Source organism: Taeniopygia guttata, chromosome 37 (genome assembly GCF_048771995.1).
Source record: "Taeniopygia guttata chromosome 37, bTaeGut7.mat, whole genome shotgun sequence".
Lineage (NCBI taxonomy): Eukaryota > Metazoa > Chordata > Aves > Passeriformes > Estrildidae > Taeniopygia > Taeniopygia guttata.
This window is the reverse complement of record NC_133062.1, coordinates 5964397-5986339: the sequence shown is the minus strand read 5'-3', so window position 1 is coordinate 5986339 and position 21943 is coordinate 5964397. Positions and strand designations below refer to the sequence as shown.

The following is a 21943-nucleotide window of genomic DNA, read 5'->3' as shown; positions in this document are numbered from 1 at the left end:
TTCTCTTGGACCGATGGTGACTTAGGAAGACCCATTCTGTGATGGAGAGTGGGTCCCTTCGGTCTTGGTCCTTGCCCTTCCTTGGGGTGTCTGTCCATTGAAATATCACACCATGGAGGTGTGGTAGTCTGCCCAATATGATGAATTTAAAGGGCAGGTCCGGATCGTACCGGTGGGCCTGTCTGGCAGACATTGTCTCCTGGACCTTAATTAAAGCTGCTTGGGCCTCTGGGGTGAGTTCCCTGGGAGAACTCAGCTCCTCCCCCACTTTCAATAAATCGAAAAGAGGGGCTAGGTCTCTGTTTGTCATGCCTAACAATGGCCTCACCCAGTTCAAAGAACCGCAGAGCTGCAGGACGTCTGCTAGGGTCCAAATTTTGTTTTTGATGGCCAATTTTTGCGGAGTGATAGTCCACTTGGTAATTTCCAAGCCCAGGTACTTCCAGGGTGGCATCTTTTGAATCTTATCTTCTCGCAGCTCGAACCCTGCAGCAACCAATGCATCGGTTGTCAGGTTAAGCGCGTGTGTAAGGAGATCGTCATTGGGAGCACAAATCAAGATATCATCCATATAATGCTGGATGATCACGCCCTCGGTGGCTGTACGGACTGGGGTCAGCCATGAAGCTACGTGCCGCTGGCAGATGGTGGGTGAGCATTTGAGGCCCTGTGGCAACACTCGCCAATGGTACCGCCCCATTGGGGCTTCTCAGTTAAGGGACGGAACCGAGAAGGCAAAACGTGGTGCATCTTCTGGGTGGAGGGGGATATGAAAGAAGCAATTTTTGATGTCAATCACAGCCAATTCCCAATCTTTGGGTAACATTGTGGGGGATGGCATCCCTGGTTGGAGTGGACCCATATTTTCGATGACATTGTTGATGGCACGGAGGTCGTGGAGCAGCCGCCATTCGTCTTTGCCTGGTTTTTTCAGGACAAAGACGGGGGAATTCCAAGGAGATGTTGTTTCTTGGATATGTCCCTTGGCAAGTTGTTCTGCCACGAGTTTTTGGAGCGCTTTTAATTTCTGTTTATTGAGCGGCCACTGCTCTACCCAGATTGGAACATCAGAGAGCCAATTTAACTTTTGGGTAGGACGCTCCTCAGTGACCGCTGCCCAAAAAACCTGGGGGGTAGGAATGGTCAATGAGACTCCCCACTGGGCCATCAGGTCCCTTCCCCATGGGGGCTCCGTGTAATCCAGAACAAACGGACGCAGGTAAGCTGTCTGTCTGTTTGGCCCCTCAAATTTGATGATGTTTTTTGACTGTTTTGCCAATTGTGCCCCTCCGACACCTTGAATGTGTCCAGCCACGTCCTGCAACTCCCAACGTGACGGCCAATCCCGTGAGGGAATGACTGTGACGTCTGCCCCTGTGTCCAAGAGGCCGTTAAGCCACTTGTCCACATGTAACACTCAATCTTGGGTCTATCCTTCCCAATCACCTGGGCCTGACACACCTCATAGATCTGCTTTGCGGTTTTCCTCCACAGGTCTTCTGGGTAGACGGGGGCCCCAGATACAGGTATGGCCTGGGCGATGATTTGCCCTTTGGGAAGGTAGACTGGCGGGTGAGCACAGTGCAGCCACAGCACCAGATGTTTAGGGTTTGCAGATGTTAGATTGGGTGCGATAGTGATGTCGAGTGGTGTGCATTTTGTGTCCCCAAGGACGATGTACTTACTGTGGAGTTTTCTCCAGGTCCCTGGGTCCTGTGTGTCCACTGTGACAAAGTGCCAATTGCTGTCCCTGAGCAGTAGGGGTTCGGTTAGGGCCAACCTGTATGGAGAGAAGTTGGACTGGGTGTTAAGGATGGGCCTGGGATGGTCGGGGTCCCGACCAAGCCATGCCTGTGAGATGAAATTCCCGACTCCCCCCATGCAGGCTGGTTCACCAGCTCTTGTTCCCCTATTGTGCAACTCGGTAATGTCATGTGTGGTATTAGAGTTATTGTCCTCAGGTGGGTATGCTAATGTGTTGTCCCTCCTGCCCCCTGATGTTATGTTTCCCACCAAATTTGTGTCCTCACGCAGGGAGGGACTGCGCTGGGAAATTAGTTTTTTGATTGTTCCCCTGGGTTGGAGGCACCTTGCCCTTGCTGTTGGTTTTTAAAACGTAAGAAGTCCTCTTTGAGGGGGCAATGAGATGCCCAGTGTCCTTTCTTATTGCAGAGGTTGCAGGGCCTTCCTGGGTGGTAACCTTTGGGTGGTGGCCCAGTGAAGCGGCGTGCAGGAGCTGGGGTCGCGGATGGCGTGTGGGCTTCGGTGAAGGAGACTCTCCGTGATGGCGTTTGGGGTGTCCCCTGAGGGTCCTTTGATGGCAGGGTGACCCTTTGAGCGCAAACGTCCAGCATGTCTTGGAGTGTTGGCTCTGGGTCGAGGGGCAGGCTCAGCATTGCCTGTCTGCAGGCCTCATTGGCGTTCTGCAGGGCGATTTGCTTCACCATGCCTTGCCTCAATCCCTCCTCTGGAACCTGTGCTTCAGCTGCCCTGTACAACCTGTCTATGAAACTAACGAAAGATTCCTGTGTCTCCTGCTTGAGAGAAAAACAGTTAACAACAGGACCACTGGGTCTTAACTTAAAAAATGCTTTTTCTGCTGCCTTGGCAGTTGCTGCCAGTGCCCCTCTTGGAATCTTTTCCGCCTGTGTTGTTGCCATGTCCCACTCCCCCATCCCACACAGATGATCAATGGTTAACATGCCTCCATCGGTGTCAGAGGAGGTCTCGGCTTTTGCCCAAAGCTGGGGTAATGCGTCTCGTACCTCCCACCTCCATGCGGATTCCCATACCAGAAACTCAGCTTGAGTAAGCAAGCACAAAAACAGAGCGCGCATGTCAGCAGGGACGTACTCGTTGGAGGAAAGTGTGACTTTGAACAGCCCCCTAAAGTATTCACTTTCCCGGCCAAACTCCTTTTGGGCTTTGCAAACATCTCTAATTACAGCCTGTGGGATAAGGGTCCACTGTGCCAGGGGTCTGCCCCTCTGCAGCGGCGTGTAGGTGACCGGTGCAGCAGAAAAGGCAAGCGGGGGTTGCGGCAGGTCGCGGCTTCCCCCCTCCCCCCCCCCTTCCTCCCCCTCCCCTCCCCCGGGAACCAAGGTGTGGGAACGGAGGGCGGAGGCAGGACCAGGGCTAGGGGGTGTGGCTGGTGTTACCTCACCCCTAGGGGTGGGATCGGAGAGAGGACTGCTGAATGATTCATTAGGGGAGGTGCCAGAAGGGGGTGGAGGGGAGGGGTGGGTGGAGAAGTCTCGGGAGTGGGAGGGGTTGGCTGTAGGGCGAAAGGGGTTGTTGGGAGACAAAGCACAGAGGGAGGGGGATGGGCATGCCATGCGGTCCCCTCCATCTTGTGCCCTGGGGCAGGGAAGGGGATTCTTTTGGGAAAGGTCAGGGAAAGGTTGTGGAGAGGGATCTGGGGTTTTAAAACTCACAACTTTACTACTATGGGGCAGGACTGTACAAAGAGAGCAACTTTGGGGAGGGGAAGGGTGCAGGGCGATGCCAGCATTGTCCTGTGATGGAACCTGGGGGTTGACAGAGAGGCCAGAATGTGCCTGCGGCTGGTTTTGCTGGGATGCCTGTCTAAGAATCCCCGGGCTAGGGAGAGAGGGATAGGAGAGGGAGTTTGGGGGATTTGGGGGGCTTGGGGGGCAGCATTCGCCCTGGGGTGGCTCTGGCTTCCCTTCGCAGTTATTTTTGACAATATTTCTCAATTGGATTGCCAGATGGATGAAAATTGAGAGGGACTGGTCGTCCTTTTGAGCAATTTCTTTTTCAACTCGGTCCCAGAATTGAATTTGGTACAAATTTGCCTGCGAGATGTCCTGGAAGGACTGCAGAAGCCACTGGGCAAAACGCTTAACGTCTGACTTTTTACATCTCTTTCCTCCCCCAACTAAAATTCCTAGGATTTGAACGTAAATTCTCTTGTGTGACACAGACAATTTTGCACCCATTATGTCGATGTTAAAGTGTGTCGCGAACCTCGCGGCTGGTAAAATAACAAAAGAAAAAAAAATACCTCTATTGGAAAGCTAGGTAGCCTGCCCTTACACACTCCCTGCAGCGGGAGACAAAATGTGGGATCTTATCGCCCCCTTGTGGGAGAAAGAGAAACCCACCCCAAAAGGTGAAGGGCGTACCCAGCCCAGGGGACCCCGGTAACTCACCACGGGTCCAGCGACGTCCGAAGGGGAAACGAAAAGTCCAGCTGCGAAGTTTTTGCCATGGGGGGACCGAACTTCAGCGGTGCAAGCCAAAGCTGCCGGTCCAAGCCCTCTGGAAGCCCTGGCTCCTTAAAACGGAACCGCAGCTTGCGAGGGTGTTGTAACATCCACGAGGTAAATCCACCAGCCTCTTGGGGCTCAGCGGTCCTCAGTCCGTGGCCTGGAGCTCCCAAGCCCCACGTTGGGCGCCACAACTGCCGTAGTGCTCTCTTTTGCCCCGCTTTGTCCCAGCTAGCTCCGTGAGGGGAGGCGAGCGCGGGCAGTCTCCATCTTTTCCGGCGAGCCCTCGCGGGCGTCGGCTGGTGCTACATGGGTCTGGGAGCAGAGGCGTGTCCCGCGGCAAATAAAAGGAGAGAGACTTTTCTCTCGCAGGCAGAATTCCGGTTTATTGCAGTTTGGCTGGGAAAGCAAAAACCGAAAAGGCTGCGGCGTGCTGCGCTGGAGTTTGTTCATGCCGCCTTGCCGGTCAGGGGCGAGCGGCGTGCTCCGGAGCTGGCCGCGAGCCAGGGGAGGCGGCGCGCGGGGCTGCGGCGCTGTGGCCGACTCACATGGGTTCCGTGACGGGAGCGGCGGCAGCAGCAGCGGCAGCAGCAGCACGCGGGGGCCGGCAGAGAGAAAAGCCCGGGGCGTCCCCAGCCCGCAGGTTAAGTACCGAACAGGGGAAACCCGGGACAGCCAATGGGGTAACGCCACGGGGGGTCTGAGGGCAGTGGGGTGCAGGGGTACATCCAATGGGGAATGGACAGGTGGAGGGTCCCAGGACGTCTGCCGACCCCGCCGCGTGACTGACAGATGGCCTGAGATGCAAACACAATGACTCTGCACTTTCCCGGGAAGGCAAACCGCGGGGACAGATGGGAAAACCTGGGGGGTTGCTACAGAGCGCAGGGGCGTACATGGAACGAAATTATACATAATAAAACATATAATAACACAATTCCACACCTGAGTAACACCTGAGTGACACCTGAGTGACCCCTGGGCACAGGTAATGTTACACCTGGGGACGGATGTCACACCTGGACACAGGTGATGTCATACCTGGGTGGGTGCAGGGACACAGAGCCACCTGTGCAGGGACACAGTGATGTCACGTGTGTGACATCATCCCACCTGGGGGATGAGACGCCTGGGGAGGGGGGGAACATCACAACATCACAGCTGCTGAGGTGACACACACAGCAGGAGCCCCAAGGAACACCTGGATCCCCCCAAATTACACCTGGGACACCCCCAAAACCACCTGGAAATGCCTCAGGAACACCTGGATCACCCCTGGGACATCTGAACTTCCCTCAAGGACACCTGGATCCCCCCAAAAACCACCTGGACCCACCCAGGATCTCCTGGACCCACACAGGGACAGCTGGACCCGCCCCCCAAACTCACTGGGACCCCACTGAAACTCACCTGGATCCCCCTCTAAATCCACCTGCGACCCCCAAAACGCACCAGGACTCCCCCATAACCCACTTGGAGCCACCCAGGAACATCTGGGATCCCCTAAACTCATTCGGACCACCCCAAAGCCCACCTGGAGCCCCCCAAAATCACAGGTGTGGTCCTGCTCCCCCACTCCCCTGGGTTTGAATTTTTGGGTCGATTTGTGGCAATTTTTGGTTTCCATTAATAAGAATCTATCCGGGGGCGGGGCCAAGGCTCATTTGGGGTGCGGCTTCAGGAGGGGGCGGGGCCAGAAACCGGAGCTGGGAACTGGGAGGGGCTGGGCCTGAGGGCCCGGGGCGCTCGGTGGGCATGTCCAGCAGCAAGGGGCAGGGCCAAAACATGGGGCGGGGTCTAAAGAGGGCGTGGTCAGTGTCTGGGGGTTCGTCCTGCCGCTCCCACCCGCACAAATTCCCCCGGACCCTCCCTTACCGCCCCTCCCCCACCCAGGGGACACACCCCAAAACCTCCCCAGCCCCTCCCCCCTCAACCCCCCCAAGCTGTTTTCACCTGGGAACCCCCAAATCTTTGGGAATTCTCACCTGGGACCCCCTAAAGCTCCCCTGCACCCCTCCAAAATCTCCTCAGGACCCCACAAACCTCACTTGGGACCCCCAAACCTAACCTGGAACCCGCCAAACTCTCACCTGGAACCCCCCAAACCTCACCTGAGATCTTCAAACCTTTCCTGGGATCCCTAGACCTCACCTGGGCAGCTGGGAAACCCCAAATCACCGGGAATTCTCATCTGGGACCCCCCAAACCTCACCTGGGACCCCCCCAAAGCCTCACCTGGGACCCCCTAAAGCTCACCTGGGACCCCCCAAAGCTCACCAAGGACCCCCCCAAAATCTCCTCAGGACCCCCCAAAAGCAGCCAAAGGTGGGGCAGGGCCGGGGCGATGACGTCACCTCTTCCTGTTTCCCCTATCCGGCCGCGCCGCGTTCCCGCGTGTCCCCAACTGTCCCCGGCCGTGTCCCCTCCCAGGAGTGTCCCCAGCGGCCATGGAGCCCCGCGGGGTGCGACAATCCCGGCGGGGGGCCTGGAGGGGACAGGGGAACACAGGGGTGGCAGAGGGGTGGAGAGGACAGGGCGGGACAGTGGGAGACGAGAGGGTGACAAAAGGGACAGAGGGGACAGCAGAGCCCTCCAGGGAGGGGACAAACGTGACCACAGGAGGGCACAGGGGCCACTGTAGGAGGCCACAAGTGCCACCAGGCCCCTGACACCTCTCCTGTCCCCTCCCCAGCTGTCCCCCCACCAGCTGCTGGAGGTGATGGTGGCCGTGGTGGCCACACTGGGCGAGCTGGTGGCCACCCTGAGAGAACTGATGGCCACCGTGGCCAGGCCGCACAGGGACGTGCTGCTGGCCGTGTCCCCAGAGTTCCTGCGGGTGGCTGTGGGGACCTTGATCTTTCACCTCCAGGACGCCCTGCGCCACTACCGTGTCCCCTCCCTGGGCTACCGCCCTGTCCCCTCCCTCGGTTGGACCCTGGCCAACCTCGGGGACACCCCAGGGACCACCTGGGCCTGTGTGAGAGCCCTGGCCAGCGCCAGGCATGTGCTGGACAGGCTCATGGACAGCTGGGCCTGGCTGGCCAAGGCGGCCACCGAGCTCCGCGACGCCTGCAGGGATGCAGCCACCGGGAGGGGACAGCGGCTGGAGCTGCACCTGGGGCTGCTGGGGGACTTGGTGGCCGCGTGTGACGAAGCCACCGCATTCCCCCAGGAGCTGCAGCGCCAGCTCAGGGACATCAAGGCTGCCCTGGAGGGGACAATGGAGGTGTCCCAATTTCCGTGCGGCCTTGGTGGCCACAGCGGCCGAGGCTGAGCAGCTGTGGGAGGCCAGTGCCCGCCTGGCCACGCGTCACCTGCTGGGGACACTTGGGGACATCAACACCCTCTTCTTCTGTCCCTCTCCTGGCCACGGTGGCTGTGCAGTGGCCGAGCGGTGCCAAAGAGCCATGGAGGACATCCCGAGGCTGCTGTGCACAGAGCAACATCACCACTGGGCCGTCATCAGGCCGGTGTCACCTCGGCAGAGACTCGGGGACATTCTGAGGGCACTTTGGGAGCATTTGGGGACACTTTGGGAAGGAGTGTGGGGACGCCGGTGGGGCCGGGGGGGTGAACGAGCCTCCCCTCAGTGCCTTGCAGGAGACCCGGCTGTGATTTGGGGGCCAGGGGGGGTCCCCAGGCAGCCCCCGCTGCTGAGCACTGACCCTGCCCCGGAGGGTGCCGGGACCCCCCAAAAACTGCACCCGCACCCCCTTCAGTGCCCCCGAACCCCCCTCGAGCACTGACCCCCCTCACCGGGCACTGGGACGAGTGGAGACCCCCTCTCGGTTTTCTGGTGGTCGAGATGACCCCGAGATTGTGAAAAGTCCTTTTCTCCCAGCCCGCGCGGGCAGAGAAGGAGTCGAGATGCGGAGCTTTGCTTCTCAGGGCCGTTTATTTTCCCTTTTCTCTAACAGCTTTGTCCGCTCTGCTGAGCTCTGTCTAGCAGGTCGGTCTGTGGCAGTCTCCCTGCCCTCAGGGCGCTGTTTGCCTTCTACACTAAAAACTACCTGTACTGTGTTTACAATAACGTGCCAATATCTATCATTTATGTTGGACAGTGTGTCTCTACCTTCAACCAACAGAAAAGTGTCACCATCACAGCAAGACATGGAGGGCAAAAAGAAGGAGAAGAAGGTCAGGACACACCCAGATCCCTCCACCTTGTCCCATTGAACCCCGTATTTTAAAATGTTAAAATTCTACTTTTCCACCCTGTGTTAATTCACCTACCACGCTACTCAAACCCTTGTGCCTTGTAATTCCTCATACAAAGTTGGCAATTTTCTCCAGGGGCTAAAACCACAGCCACCGGTGTTCTTGACACCATGCCAAGGTCTCCGAGGCCCCTGCCAGGGTCTCGAGCCATCCAGGGCAGCCAGAGGGATGTCCTGGATTCTGACACCCCCCAATTACCGAGCAGTGGGTGCCCCCCTGGCACTGCCCCCCACTCACTAAGCACCGGGATAGGGACCGGACCCCCCTCGAACCCTGGGAACCCCACAAGCACCGGGACCCCCCAGGCAGCGCCACCCCCGTGCACCGGGACAGGGACCGGGCCCCCCTTGTGCACCGACCCCGCCGAGCACTGGGCCCGGACCCCCTTTGTGCCCCCCATCCATGACGGAGGTTCCATCCCCTCCGCTTTGACCCCCCCAGAGCCATGGGACCCCCAGGAACAGTGCAGGCACTGTGGGGGACCCCAAGGGCTGGGGGGGCACGGGGGGTTCACCAGCACTAGGGGAGTCCCTTAGGGTTTGGTCCTTCCCCCCCCCCGCCGTTGTCTCCCAGGACCCCCTGTTATCATCAGCGCCCCCCCCAATTTACTGGGACCCCCCCCATTCACTGCTTCCCCCCTTCCCTGACTCACCCAAAGCGCTGGGACCCCCCGAGCTATGAGCCCCCCACAGTGTGCCAGGACCCCACTCACCTCCCATCCCCCATCCACGGGAACCCACCCAAATCACAGCAGCACAAGGAGAAGAAGCCAACACCTTCCCCACACCCAGCATGGATCACCAGGACCACGGATCAGCAGGGCTCTGCACAACGGGGGTCACTGGGGATCATCCTGTCCAGATCCTCCCATGGGGGATGGAGCTGGAGCAGCGCACCAAGCTCTTCCCTCACTCTCTTCCCTCACTCCAAGCTGTTCCCTAACACTCTTCCTTCACTCCAAGCTCTTCCCTCACTCTCTTCCCTCACTCCAAGCTCTTCCCTCACTCGGGGCACTCACAGGGCTTCCCTTAGTGGTGCCTCCGTTGGTGCTGGGTCAAGTGAGAGCTCCTGGAGAAGCTCTTCCCACACTCCCCACACTCGTAGGGCCTCTCCCCGGTGTGGATGCGCCGGTGCACGGTGAGGCTGGAGTTGCGGTTGAAGCCCTTCCCACAGTCAGGGCAGCGGAAGGGCCTCTCCTCTGTGTGACTCCGCTCATGTAGGAGGACACTGGAGCTGGTCCGAAACCTCTTCCCACACTGGGGACACTCGTAGGGCCTCTCCCCTGTGTGGATGCGCTGGTGTGTTCTCAGGTCTGAGCTCTGCCCAAAGCTCTTCCCACATTCCAAGCACTCATAGGGCCGTTCCCCAGTGTGGATCACCTGGTGCTTGATCAGGCCAGACATGTCTCTGAAACCCTTCCCACACTTCCCACACTCGTAGGGCCTCTCCCCAGTGTGGATGCGCTGGTGTCTTCTCAGGTCTGAGCTCCACCCAAACCTCTTCCCACACTCCCCACACTCATAGGGCCTCTCCCCAGTGTGGATCCTCTGGTGCCGGATCAGGTGGTCGCTCCGACTGAAACCCTTCCCACATTCCAAGCACGTGTGAAGCTTCTCCCTGCCATGAGGCTTCTCCACCAGCTCCGAGCTCCGGCTGGATCTCCGCCCGCCTTCCTGGCTCAGGGGGGCTCTTTCCTCCCCGCAGCTCCCTCGGCTGGGTTTGCAACTCCTCCTTCTGCAGCATCTCCGGGGCTTTTCCTCCTCCTCCATCCAGACACGCCCAGGGAATGAAAAATCCTGGTTTGGGGAAAAAAACAAGAGGAGAGCACCTTGGACTGGAGATTCCTCCTTGCTCCAGTTCATCTCAGGAAGTCATTGGGAATCTTGTGTCTGTAAGAACCTCCAAAACACCAAGATTTAGCCCAAAAATCCCACAAACTTCAAGATACAGATCAAAAACTCCCCAAACATCACAAGTCAGCAAAAACCTCCTCCAAAACATAAAGATTCAGCTGCCACATAAAACCAAAGAATTAAAATTTAGCCCAAGAAAGCTCAGAAACACCAAGATTCACCCCGTGAAAATCCTGGATCCCTCGGCACAGTCACCTGCTGCATGTGGGGGGAGCAACACTCCTGGGGCTGGGGGACGGCTGCAGATACAGGGAGGGGTGGAACCTTCTGCTGCTTCCTCTTTCTGCTCCTTCTCCTCGTCCTGTGTCTCTACTCTTCCTCACACTCCTCTTCCTCCTGCTATTCCTCCTTCTCCTGCACAATCCCACCCTCTCCTGCCACCTGCATCGTCTGACCATTCTGTTCCTCAAGCCTGCTTCTCCTTCCCTTCTCCTCCTGCGCCCAGGCCCAGCACCCACTGCCAGCTCCCTCTTCCCCCCAGACCCACAGCATCCCAGCCGAGGGGCAGGGATGGAGCTGGGGCAGGTTGGGCTGGGGCAGCGCTGGGCTCTCGGCCGCTCCCGCCCGCACTCGGTCCCCACTGCAGCCGCTCCCGCCAGGACAGCGCGGGGGGGCCCGGCCTTGGCGCTGCCCCACTCCCACCTCCCCAAATTCCCCTCGCGGGGGCGATGGGGCCGAGGCGGGGAGTCCAGTTGGGGAAGGCTCAGAGGGCCAGGGAGCTGTAAACAAGGGAGTGACAGGAGAAGGAATCGGTTTTAGAAAATGTTATTAATTGATGACACAGACTGCTGCTCAGCCAAGGCCCTGCTCTATTCATGAACTTCCAGAAGAACAACAAAGACTTAACAGAGCCATGAATATCATTTGCTATGTAAAAGCAGGGAGCATATTAAGCGAGTATGTAGTAGGTGGATTGGAAAGTCTGTAGCTCTCAAGTGCTTCAGCCAGTGGGGAAAGCAGAGGGAGATGTGGCCAGGAGAATTAGGATGAAAAGGAGGCTGTGTCCTCCAACAACTGGAGAGATCCCATGGGGAATGTCCCATGGCCTCTCCCATTTTTAGAAATGAAATTAGTTTCACAGGACTCCTCTGTCTGCTTTGTGGACAGAATCCTCTGGTGATGTCAATTTTCCCGCACACCCTGGGGCAGGGAGTGCAGCTGAAGGTGCCTCACCCACTTTGGGTGATAGGCTCCCTTGGCTGGTGACGGCACGGGGGATTGATTGGGGACCCGGGAGTGACCAGGAGACAGATGAGTGACACATCAGGGGGGTCTGTGAAGAGTCAGCAGGGAGAGAGCACTGAAAATCTCATCAGTGAGTGCCCTGGGATCTTCGGGGAGTGAACATGGCAGGGCACCCATGGAGGGGAGAAAAGGGAAAGCCAGGGAGGGCTCCTGGCCAAAGGGATGATGATCCCAAAATGTCTCTGAAGGGTCCCATGGGAGAATGCTGAGGTAGTTTGCACATTCCCTTAGAGGTAATTAAGGACATGGACACCCAGGGGGGCAATAAGGGAAGGGGAGAAGGGATTTGGACAACAGGGGATGGATGGTGTTGGTGCACTGGGAAGGGATTGGGTGAAGAGGAGTGTGCAGCAATATGGTTCAGGCAAGAAGCAGCAGGAGGAATGTGTGTGGTAAGAAAAAGGATGATGGCAAAGAGGAGGAACAGAAAAGTACTCAGGATGGGGATGTTTTTCAGCAGGGTCTTATCCTGACAATTTGCCAGCTGATACTTTGAATTCCCAGTTTCCAGGAGAGGAAAAGCAGGAGGTCAGGATATCAGGGGTTTCTCTGTGGTGGGCAGCAGCAGCAGCGGGCGCAGAGGTGCGGGACCGGGAGCAGGGCTGGGGGCCTGTGGGGAGCTGCGGGGCCGGGCCGGGGCTGTGGGGCAGCCGGGGCTCAGCGCCGGGCGCTGCCTGAGCCCACCAGCCCCGGGCAGGGCCGGCAGTGGCCCCCGGCCCCCAGGAGGCTGCGGGACGCCCCGGCCGCTGCCCGGCCCCGGGGAGCTGCCGGCCCTGCCCGCCGGGGGGGCCGCCTTTGGACACTGCGGCAGGACAGGCACCGGCTCTGCCATCCGGGCTGTGCAGGGGACCCTGAGCACAAGGAGCAAAACAAAGCAACATCTGGAATCGCAGATTTTCATGGTTGGACATAAAAGTGAATTCTCTCAGGCAGCCGGTCTCAAAGCAATCAGTGGTCAGGTTTGGATATTGGCACCGGGAGTGGCCACTGAAGGCATGGGCACGCCTCTGAGAACACAGGGTTCAAAGCAAGAACTCTCAGCAGAACTGTCTCTTTGGAGAGTGCAGACTCTCCCCGCCCACCACGGGCTGGGTGGGGGAATGGAAGCCCTGCGGCCTGGGAGGGATAGGCCAGGGGGAGGAAACCTGAGATGTCTTTGTTTTAGCAAATTTGACTTCTTTTTGCAGTCAGGGCAGTCCAAGACTTTTAACCCTTTCCTGGGAAATGAAAGCTTTGTGAAATATTACTCCTCCTCCACTTGAAAGAGAAAAGAGACACTCTGGGACCTGAGATGTTAGGGAAAGAAGGTTGGGGGGAGATGATGGAGTGGCTTTTGGCTGGACTTTTCTTGTAAGCCATTGACTGAACCAGTTTCTCCTGCAACAGAGACTGCATCTTTAGGGGGATGCAATGGTGAGCCAAGAGACCTGCTTCAGCAAATTCCAGCACAGGAATGGAGTGAACAGAGGAAAGCTGAGGAGGGTGTGGTGATGCCCTCTGTCTTCAGGAAGAAGAAAATCTCCGTTTGCACCCTCAGCCCCAGGGGAGGAGGAAAATGGGGGGGGACTGTGTTCCCAAAATGAAAACTGAACTGTTGTTTCTTTTGTTCCTTGGCAAAGCATCCTTAAAGGAGCCCTATGAGCAGTCTGTCCATGCACGGCGGTGAGGGCACTGTGACATGGCAAGGAGAGTGTCACACTGGCACATTTTCTCTGGGCAGTGCCATGTGTGACATGGAAACACGAGAGGTGGCAATTGTGTTTCCTGGGGGTCTGTGGTGCAAGTGAGACTCCTCTCTCCCCTGATAGACTGAGTATTGATTATCTGAAAGGTGATGACCTGATTAAGGGTCCAAGTTGTGTCCCACTGTGATTTGTTGGAGTTTGGGTGCGGGGAGGAGGAATGTTTTGGAAGGTTTTAATTCTGGATGTAGTGTGTATCTTTTATTATAGTAGTAGCTTAATAAAGTTCTTTCTCCTTTATCTCTCAGCTTAGGCCTGCTCTGCTCTGTTCCTTATTGCATCTCACAGCACTTATTTGGGAAGCTGGATTTCCATGGGGACACAGGCATTGTGCCAGCATCAAAACATGACATGATGGTACATGAAGGATCAGGATTTTCTGTGAAGGATTTGGCTTGGGTCCCTGCAGAAAGGAAAGATTTTGCAGAAAGCTCAGCAGCTCTCAGAGGGTGAGCACCCACAGGCAGTGACCGGGGCTGCAGCAGTGGCAGAAGAAGGCCCTGCAGCACTTGGGCACAAAGGCACAGCAGCTGAAGGCAAGGAGGGATGAGCAAAAGACCAAGCTGAAGGCAAAGGCCATGGCAGAGTTCCCACAGCCCCTGAGGGACCAACCCCAGGGCCCAAGGGGGCCCCAGCACCCAGGGGACGGCCTCGGCCACAAGCACCTGGCAGAGGCATTGCCCTCCTGGCCAGGGCAGAGCCCACCCAAACAGCCCCTGGGAAGGAGTCAGGGCTCCAGCTGCAGCCCACAAGGACACTGCAAGCACAGACAGCAGCACCCTCAGGAGGAGCGAGTCCACCCCTGCATGGACATGGATTGTCAGGGCTCTCTGAGCTCCCGTCCCACCGGGGACCCACCACACTGCAGCCCTGGAGAACATCCAGGCTGGGTCTGCATCCAGAGGAGGTCTCTCCTGATGGACACAGGGGCCTCTCCATCCACTCTGAATCTTACACCTAAGGGGGGAACATTGTAAAGGAATGTTTTCATTATTAAGGGAATAAATGGGAAAGTTGAGCTGGTGTCATTTGTTCAATCACTATTAGGAGCTGTGGAGGATAGGTTTGAAATAAACCGATTTCTTTTCTTCCTACTGTGATTGTTATTAACTAGGAAGGAATTTGATGGTGGCATTGTAACATTGTAAAAGGTGATACAGAGGCTATTGCTGCTGTACCTTTGTGACAAATGTCTGGCAAGGCCTATGCTGAAGGGAACCCAGAGGTGTGGGCAGCCCCAGAGGGAAAATTTAATTTGGATCCTCTCCAAATTACTTGGAAGCAACCAGGACAAGTGGGGGCTAAAAGCAACACCCTGTTCCAGGGGAGGGAAGGAAGGGCTCACAGCCTGGTATGGAGTCCCTGCTAAAGGCAGGGCTTTTGGAGCCAGGGATGTCTCCCTACAGCACTCCTATCCTGCCACTCAGGGAATCAGATGGCTCCAATGAGGAGCACAAGAACAAGTGGTAGACAAAGCCTCTGTGAAATGGCTGAATTTTCGAGATAAAAAACAATTTTTGAGTATTAAGGGAAAAAGTGCAAATGGTGGAGAAAAACGTTAAATATTTGGGACATATTTAGACTGAAGTTACGTGGTTGAATGACCAAGAGAAGGTGTGGGCAATCTCAGAAGTAACGTTATCCAGGACCAAAAAGGAGCTGCGACAATTGTGAGATTTAATAGAGAATTACACAGCCTGGATTGAGGATTCTCTGTTCCAGCCAGAACATTGTAGGACTTTTTAACCCCAGACAGCCTCCATGCTGTGGTATGGACAGGAGAAAGTGAATAAAACTTGAGAAGATGAAAAACCAAAAATATTGATGCCTCAACTGTGGCTCTTCTAGACTCAGAAAAGAAATTGGAATTGTAGGTGAATGTTCAACAGGGCCATGCCAAAGGAATTTTTGGGCCAAAATGTTTCACCCAGTGGCCAGAGTGGCCTCATTGTCTGCAGAATTGTGCAGCCACAGCTTCAAGGAGAACCGAGGCCCAAAACCTGATGACAACAGGATCTCCAACTGTTCCAGTCTGCCATCAAGTTCAAGCTCTGATAACCAAAAGAGCCTCGCAATGGATGAGCAGTGCTCGGTTATTACAGTGTGAAACTTGTTCAGTGGCACAGGAGGATTCAGAACTGAGGACAGGGGAAGGGTTTAACCCAGCCTCCTGTTTGAACAGCCCCCAGAGGGGCTGGGAAGAAACCCAGCACTGCATTCAAGTGACACAGCTCCAGACCCAGCCTGGGGGAGATTCAGGAGACATTGCCTGGCCTGAGGCAGAAAATGTCTTTGTGGATGGCTCTTCAAGGGCAGCAGAAGGGAAAAGAGTTCCAAGACACGCTGTTATTGAGGAAAGGGAATCAGACAAAGCCCAGGTTACCCCCCATGGTCAGCTCAACCAGCACAGCTGTGTGTGCTTGTAAGAGCCTGGCACTGAAATGCCCTGAGCAGGAAGGCTTCAATATCTTCTGGTGACACCATCTCACCTAACAGGGGGGCAAAAGCAATTCTGATTGCTCAGCAGCCACTGGATCACTTATTAAGGTATTTTTAAAAGGAATAATTAATATGAAAGGGATTGTGGAAGCAACAGACTCAGACAGCAGAACTCATTTTACAGGAAAGATCCTCCAGGGGGTTATGGCAGCTTTAGGAATACAATGGGACCTCCAGAACCCCTGGCACCCCCAGAGGTCAGGCTGGGTGCTAAGAATGAATGGGGAAAGAAACACCTTTGGAAGCTGGGGATAGAAACCAAGATGCCATGGGTACGGCTTTTGCCATTGGCTTGGGCAAGAAGAAGAGCCAGACCCAGGGCAGATATTCAATTATTTCCCCTTGCAATTGATCTCGGGAATTCCTTACCCTGGGAATTCTCCGCCTAGTGCAGGGTGGAGATAAGGGATGCACAATTAAAGCAGTCTGTGGCCAGAATCCTGTCTCTGGTGCAATCTCTCCCCCAGGAAGCTGGGCTGGCACAGAGCCTGCCTTGGCACTTTGCTGTTGCCAACATCCCAGCAGGACATCGTCTCCTGCCTAAGGAGTGCAGAGCAGCACCACTGGTGGCCAAGTGGCGTGGCCCGTGCCAAGTGGCCCCGAGGCCAGAAACAGCCGCCAGCACAGCTGAGCACGGGGGACCCCTCAGCCTCGGCTCCAGGTCTCTGCAGCCCCGGAGATTTGCACTTCCCGCCTGCAGCAGGAGGACGGGAGGCCCCCACTGAGCCTGCACTGAAGGCAGCGCAGCAGCAGCCAGGGCTCCACAGCGGGGCAAGGCCCTGGGGCTGCCCACACATCCTCTGCTGAAATCCTCGGCCTGGCCACCCTCCTTTGGCAGCTCCAGCCACCGGGGACAGCCCTTGCTGCCACTGCTGCAGCTTCAGCGCTCTCTGGGCCTGCCCTGCCACAGCTGCTGGGCAAGAGCACGGGACAATTCCACTCTGGCTCTCACTTACACTCACACACTGCCCTGCCTGCCATGGCATTGATGGAAAATACACCAGCTCATAGACTTTAACATTGTTAACCTTTCATTTCTCTACTCAGGCTTGCTTTGCCTTGGCCCTGGGGAAAGCAATGTCAAAGGCTTTGTTAAGGGATGTTACACCACTCAATGGAGATGAGTTTAACACCTCAACACACTGGGAATGGCCCAAAAGATACCCACAAAGATAACGCCCAGCAGCAAAACATCAACCCCAGCAGCAAACAGCAACCAACACCTACCCCAGACACTGCCAGGGCTGCAGACACCTGGTCTGCAAAAGGCTGAGAAGGAAATCCAGCACTTCCCACCTCATTAACAGCAGAAGCAAAGAAATCTGCACAACTTGAAACTACAGAACATTAAACCAGTGGATTTAGATTGCTTTAGACTGTATTAAGTTAGGGAAAAATCGAGTAAAACCCATGTGTCATGGAACGATTTTCTCTGCACACCCGGGCTATGTGGGGATGGAATGATTTCTGTTGCACATCCTGTCCAGAATCAAGAAACGCCTTTACTCTAACAATAAACATATTGGTGGAGTTTTTCTTTTTCCTGCAGCTTCAGTGCAAAGCATACAGCATGAGAATATTTCTTAAAATAATCCTACTTCTATGTCGCTGGTTAGGTTTGGTCAGGGATGTGAGAATGGGTTTTTACTCTGAGAAGAACGAGAAAAAAATTAATGGCCTTGAAACTTTTTTGTGTGTTCTTGTTTCGCTTTTAGCGATGCCAAAATTTTGGTCAGGGTTTTTTGACATTCACCTTTAGGCTGCATTTTGCAAAACTAGAAGAGATTTAAAGGTGCCCTTTTAACTCATAAACATTAAACAAAGGATTTGAAGGGGAAAAAAAAAGCAGCAGGTTGTAGGGGGGCACATGTGAGGCTGCTGAAGGCTGCTCTGGAAGAGAAGCTGCATTCCAGGCACCCAGGAGAGGAGCTTTACAAATGCAAATTAACACTGCAGGGGCAGAGTGGGGACAATGTACCTGGCTCTTCTTGCCTGGGGCAGGAATTGGCTGATTCCCTCTGCCCCTCACCCCAAGCTCTGCCTGCTTGCACAGATGGAATCTGCATGGCTGAAGGCAAAGCCCATGGTGAGGATCTGACTCTGAAACAGAAATGGGTGAAGCTGCAAAGGGAAACAGCAAATGGAGAATGTTGTGAAAACTTCACAAAAATAAGGGAGGGATCATCCCTCTGCCCACTCCAACATCTGCTGTCACTGTCTGTGCTGTACAGGGTGTATCAGAGCACTGGGGCTTTTGCTAGAACAAGTCCAGGGAAATTAGTTGGAATTCAAGTATTTGATGATGTAATTAGAAAAATGTGGCCAATTGATGCAGCCCCGGCTGCAGGGAGCACCCAAAAATGGGGAAAAGATGAAGGGCCACCAGAACAAATCCTACAACACCACAGACCAGCCCCTGGGAACCCAAACTAATTCATACCAGGAGACAGAACCCATTTATCATTTAACGGCATCATTAGATTAAAAGCTCTCCTCAAAAGAAGAAGCAACTAGACAGCTCCAGCTCCTGACCTTCCACTGAAAGAGGAACACAACATTTCACCAGGGGATGAGATCAGATTATCTGTTAGCAGAAAAAGGAGGAGTTTGTGGAGAACTAAATGATTCAAACTGCTGTTGGCAAAGAGATGACAAAGGTAAAGTGGTGAAAAAGATAAAGGTGAACTGTTTATGTGTTGGTCCAAACATGGAAAGGATGGGAATGGGACACGCTTTCATGGCTCCCCGGCACACCAGGGGTTAAACGAATGCTGCTTCTCCTCTTCTGTGCCGCAGCAACTCTCATCTTTTCACCATGCTCCACACCTTGGCAGTGCAGCTCATCCAGCAGCTGAGCCAGGGGATGCAGGTGGCAGCCAGGCCTCCTGATCCACAAAGGGCTACAAAAGGACAGGGAATGAGGGCATCGAGAATAATCCCAAAACCAAAGAGGACCCGGGAAGAACAAAACAGAGTCAAGGAGTGAATCTGCCTGGAGATAGGGCCAGGCACCTGTAGATAAGGAAGTAACGGGGGAAACCATCAGTTCCAATAAATTTCACAAATTGAGCCACACAATTTCTCAAAGTCCCGCTACATTCCCGAACTCCTAGGAGAACAAAGGCTTAACAGAGCCATGAATATCGGCTGGTATACAAAAGGAGGGTGCATATTAACGAGGACAGGCAGCAGGCGCATCGGGAAGTCTGAACCTTCCAAGGACCTCAGCCCGTGGGCAAAGGCAGAGGGAGATGCGGCCGGGAAAATGAGGATAAAAAGGAGGCTGCGGACTATAACCATGGCAGAGAGCGCACGGCAAATGCCCCACGGCCTCTCCCCCTGCTCGGCAATAAAGTCACTTTTACAGGACTCCTCGCTCTCCTCCGGCCACAGAAACCTCCGGCGACGGGAATTACCCCGCACACTCCCGGCCGCGGGGCAGCCCCCTCTGTCCTACACACAGCAGCCGGGCCGAGCCAGCGCTGCTCCGGTAGCGGCTCCTGCCCAGGCCCCGGCGGGAAGGAGACCGCGGGCAGCCGCTCCCGCCGCGCCCTCAGCCCGGGGCCGGCACGGCCCGGACACGGCACCACCGACCCGCCGCAGCCCCCTGCCGCCCCCTCCGCCCGCAGCCAGCCCCGAGCCCCCGCAGAACCCAGCGCGGCTCCCACCTGCGCCGGGGCCGCCTCCGAGCTCCGCCGACGCCGCCTCACCGCGCTCCGGCCGTTGCCGCCGCTCCCGGGCCCGCACAGACGCTCCCGGCGCCAATGGCGCCGCTGCCCGCCCACGGCCGCCCTCAGCCCGCCGCCGGGGCCGTGCTGCGCCCCGCTCCCACCAATCAGCGCGCCGCAACCACGACTGACGGCACCAGCGGCCAATGGCAGCGAGCTCGGGGCGGGCTCTGCGCACGGCCCAGACTCGCCCCGCGCTCTCAGGGCCCCCCGCGCTGCGTGAGGGCAAAGCCGGAGATGAGCAACAGCCCCGGGACGGGCCCGGGCCCGAGGCGGGATTGAGCTGCCCACACAAACAAACTTCTCCGCACCTCCCGCCACGGCTTTCCCGGCCCTGCGCCTTCCGTGCCTCCGCCTCTGCGGGAAGCCCGGGAGCCTCCCTTCTCCTGCCCCTCATTAGTGCATCGGTGCTTCGCTTTCATTTCCCCCAAAAAGGGAAACCTGCCCAAAGGCCTGTGGGTGAGCGGGGGAGGGGAGAGATTTCTGGTAGAAAACTCCAAAGACTCAGAGCAGGATGAGGAGAAGTCAGTGCAGAGCCTTAAATGCAGCTTTGCCCACGCCTCCCTGCTCCCAGCTGCACCTCCTCCCCCGGCAGGGCAGGAGACAGGGAATGGGGCCGTGCTCAGCTCATCCCCCGCGGCTTCTCCCTCTGCTCAGGGACAGGAGTCGTTCCCTGCTGCACCCTGCGCTCTCTCCCAGCCGAGACTTCTCCAGGAACTTCTCCGAGCCGAGTCCATCCCCTGGGGCACAGCCCCCTCCAAGTGCTGCAGCGTGGGTCACTGTGCCACGGGCTCGGTCCTGCCAGGCCAGGCTGCTCCAGCGGGGCCCCTCTGCCCACGGGGTCACAGCCTCCTCTCAGGCATCCCCGAGCTCCAGCCTGGCTCCTCCAGGGGCTGCAGGGGGATCTCTGCATCCCCACGGACCTGCAGGAGGATCTCTGCATCCCCATGGACCTGCAGGGGGATCTCTGCAGCCCCACGGATCTGCAGGGGAATCTCTGCATCCCCACGGACCTGCAGGGGGATCTGTGCAGCCCCATTGTAATATAAATTATGGAATAATTCGTGATTATGTAAAATATACATCAAGTCAGTTGTGCTAGTAGAAAAAGATTCTTAAAGTTTTAAAAGACCTGAAGACCCAGCCGGGAAAGACTGGAAACCACAGATGACAGAGAAAGAAAGATCTAATTTACATTTGAAAACACGTGGCTCCCTGCAGAGATGGGCACTTTCCGGGGATACTCCACCAGACGCCCAAGGTGAAAAATGCACATATGTTAGTTTGAATAGTAGTGCTGTATTAACATTTTAATAGTACTGTAAATGTAGTTGTGTAGTTAAATTGAAGCTTTAGTAGTTAAAATAGAAACTATGTATCTGGGTTTTCTTTTAAGGAATGACATACTCGCTTTGACATAACCATCACAGAACACCTAAATCTTCCAAAGAAGAGGAATTTATGGTTTTCTTGTCAGAAGAATCTAATTTCTTCAGGCCTTGCTCAGACTCGAAGACGCCATGGGGATTAAGGGAAATAGGTGGCATATAACAGACAGAGTTTCTTGTTTTAAATAGAAGGTATGCATAACCATGAAGGATATATGAATATGCAATAGTGTAGTTTTAGGGGTGATTCCTTTGTTCACAAGGTATGCTTGTTGTGGCTTAAGTGCCCGAGAGCATCTGGACATCCTTAATTCTTTGCTTTTTATTGTCTTGTAATTGTCCTAACTCTAAATTTTTATTACTCTAATTGTATTACTATTTTAATAACCATGTTATTATTATTAAAAATTTAACAGCCAAGTGATTGGCGTTTTTCACAATTATGGTAGCAAAGGATGGTTTATAACACCTCTCTGCCGGGGCCTTGGGAGAGTCAGGGTGAGGAAGACGGGTCCTGCCCTATTTAGGCAGCCTCGCTCTGTTCCCCTGGTGTGTGACCAGACACAGGTTATGATCTATGGGCAAAAGGAGACAATAAAACAAAGAATAGGGAAAGGATTCCCTAAAACCGCGGTAATTAGCCCCAAGACTAAAGTGTACACGAAGAACCAAGACCCAAGGACAAAGGATAGGTGAGTATTTGTTGGGATGGGGCGGATAAGGGGGGAATGAATGTGTGTGACAGAAGCTGCTGGGTATCCCAGACTTGCCAAGTGATTGCTGTAGTCTCTCATGCTGCTTTTCGTCTTTTTCATGTGAAAAACGGCCAGTAAAGAGACCAAGCGAGTGATAAAAAAGAGAGAATCCCTCCCAGAGAAACTGGGACTGGATCTTAGGAAGAAGAGGAACCCCGTGGAGTGCCGGATTGAGGGATAAGAGTGCCCAAGAGCATCCAGGATTCAAACCTGCTGGGTTGAGGGA

At 55.5% G+C, this 21943-nt stretch overlaps 1 protein-coding gene across 1 annotated transcript in view; it reads right to left on the bottom strand.

Moving 5' to 3' along the window:
- Positions 1 to 21943, bottom strand: part of LOC140681608 (uncharacterized) — a 370130-nt gene that overhangs the window by 245577 nt on the left and 102610 nt on the right. The window contains 1 exon segment of the mRNA XM_072921594.1: positions 9487 to 10078. Within this exon segment, the coding sequence (XP_072777695.1) occupies positions 9487 to 10078 (592 nt within the window).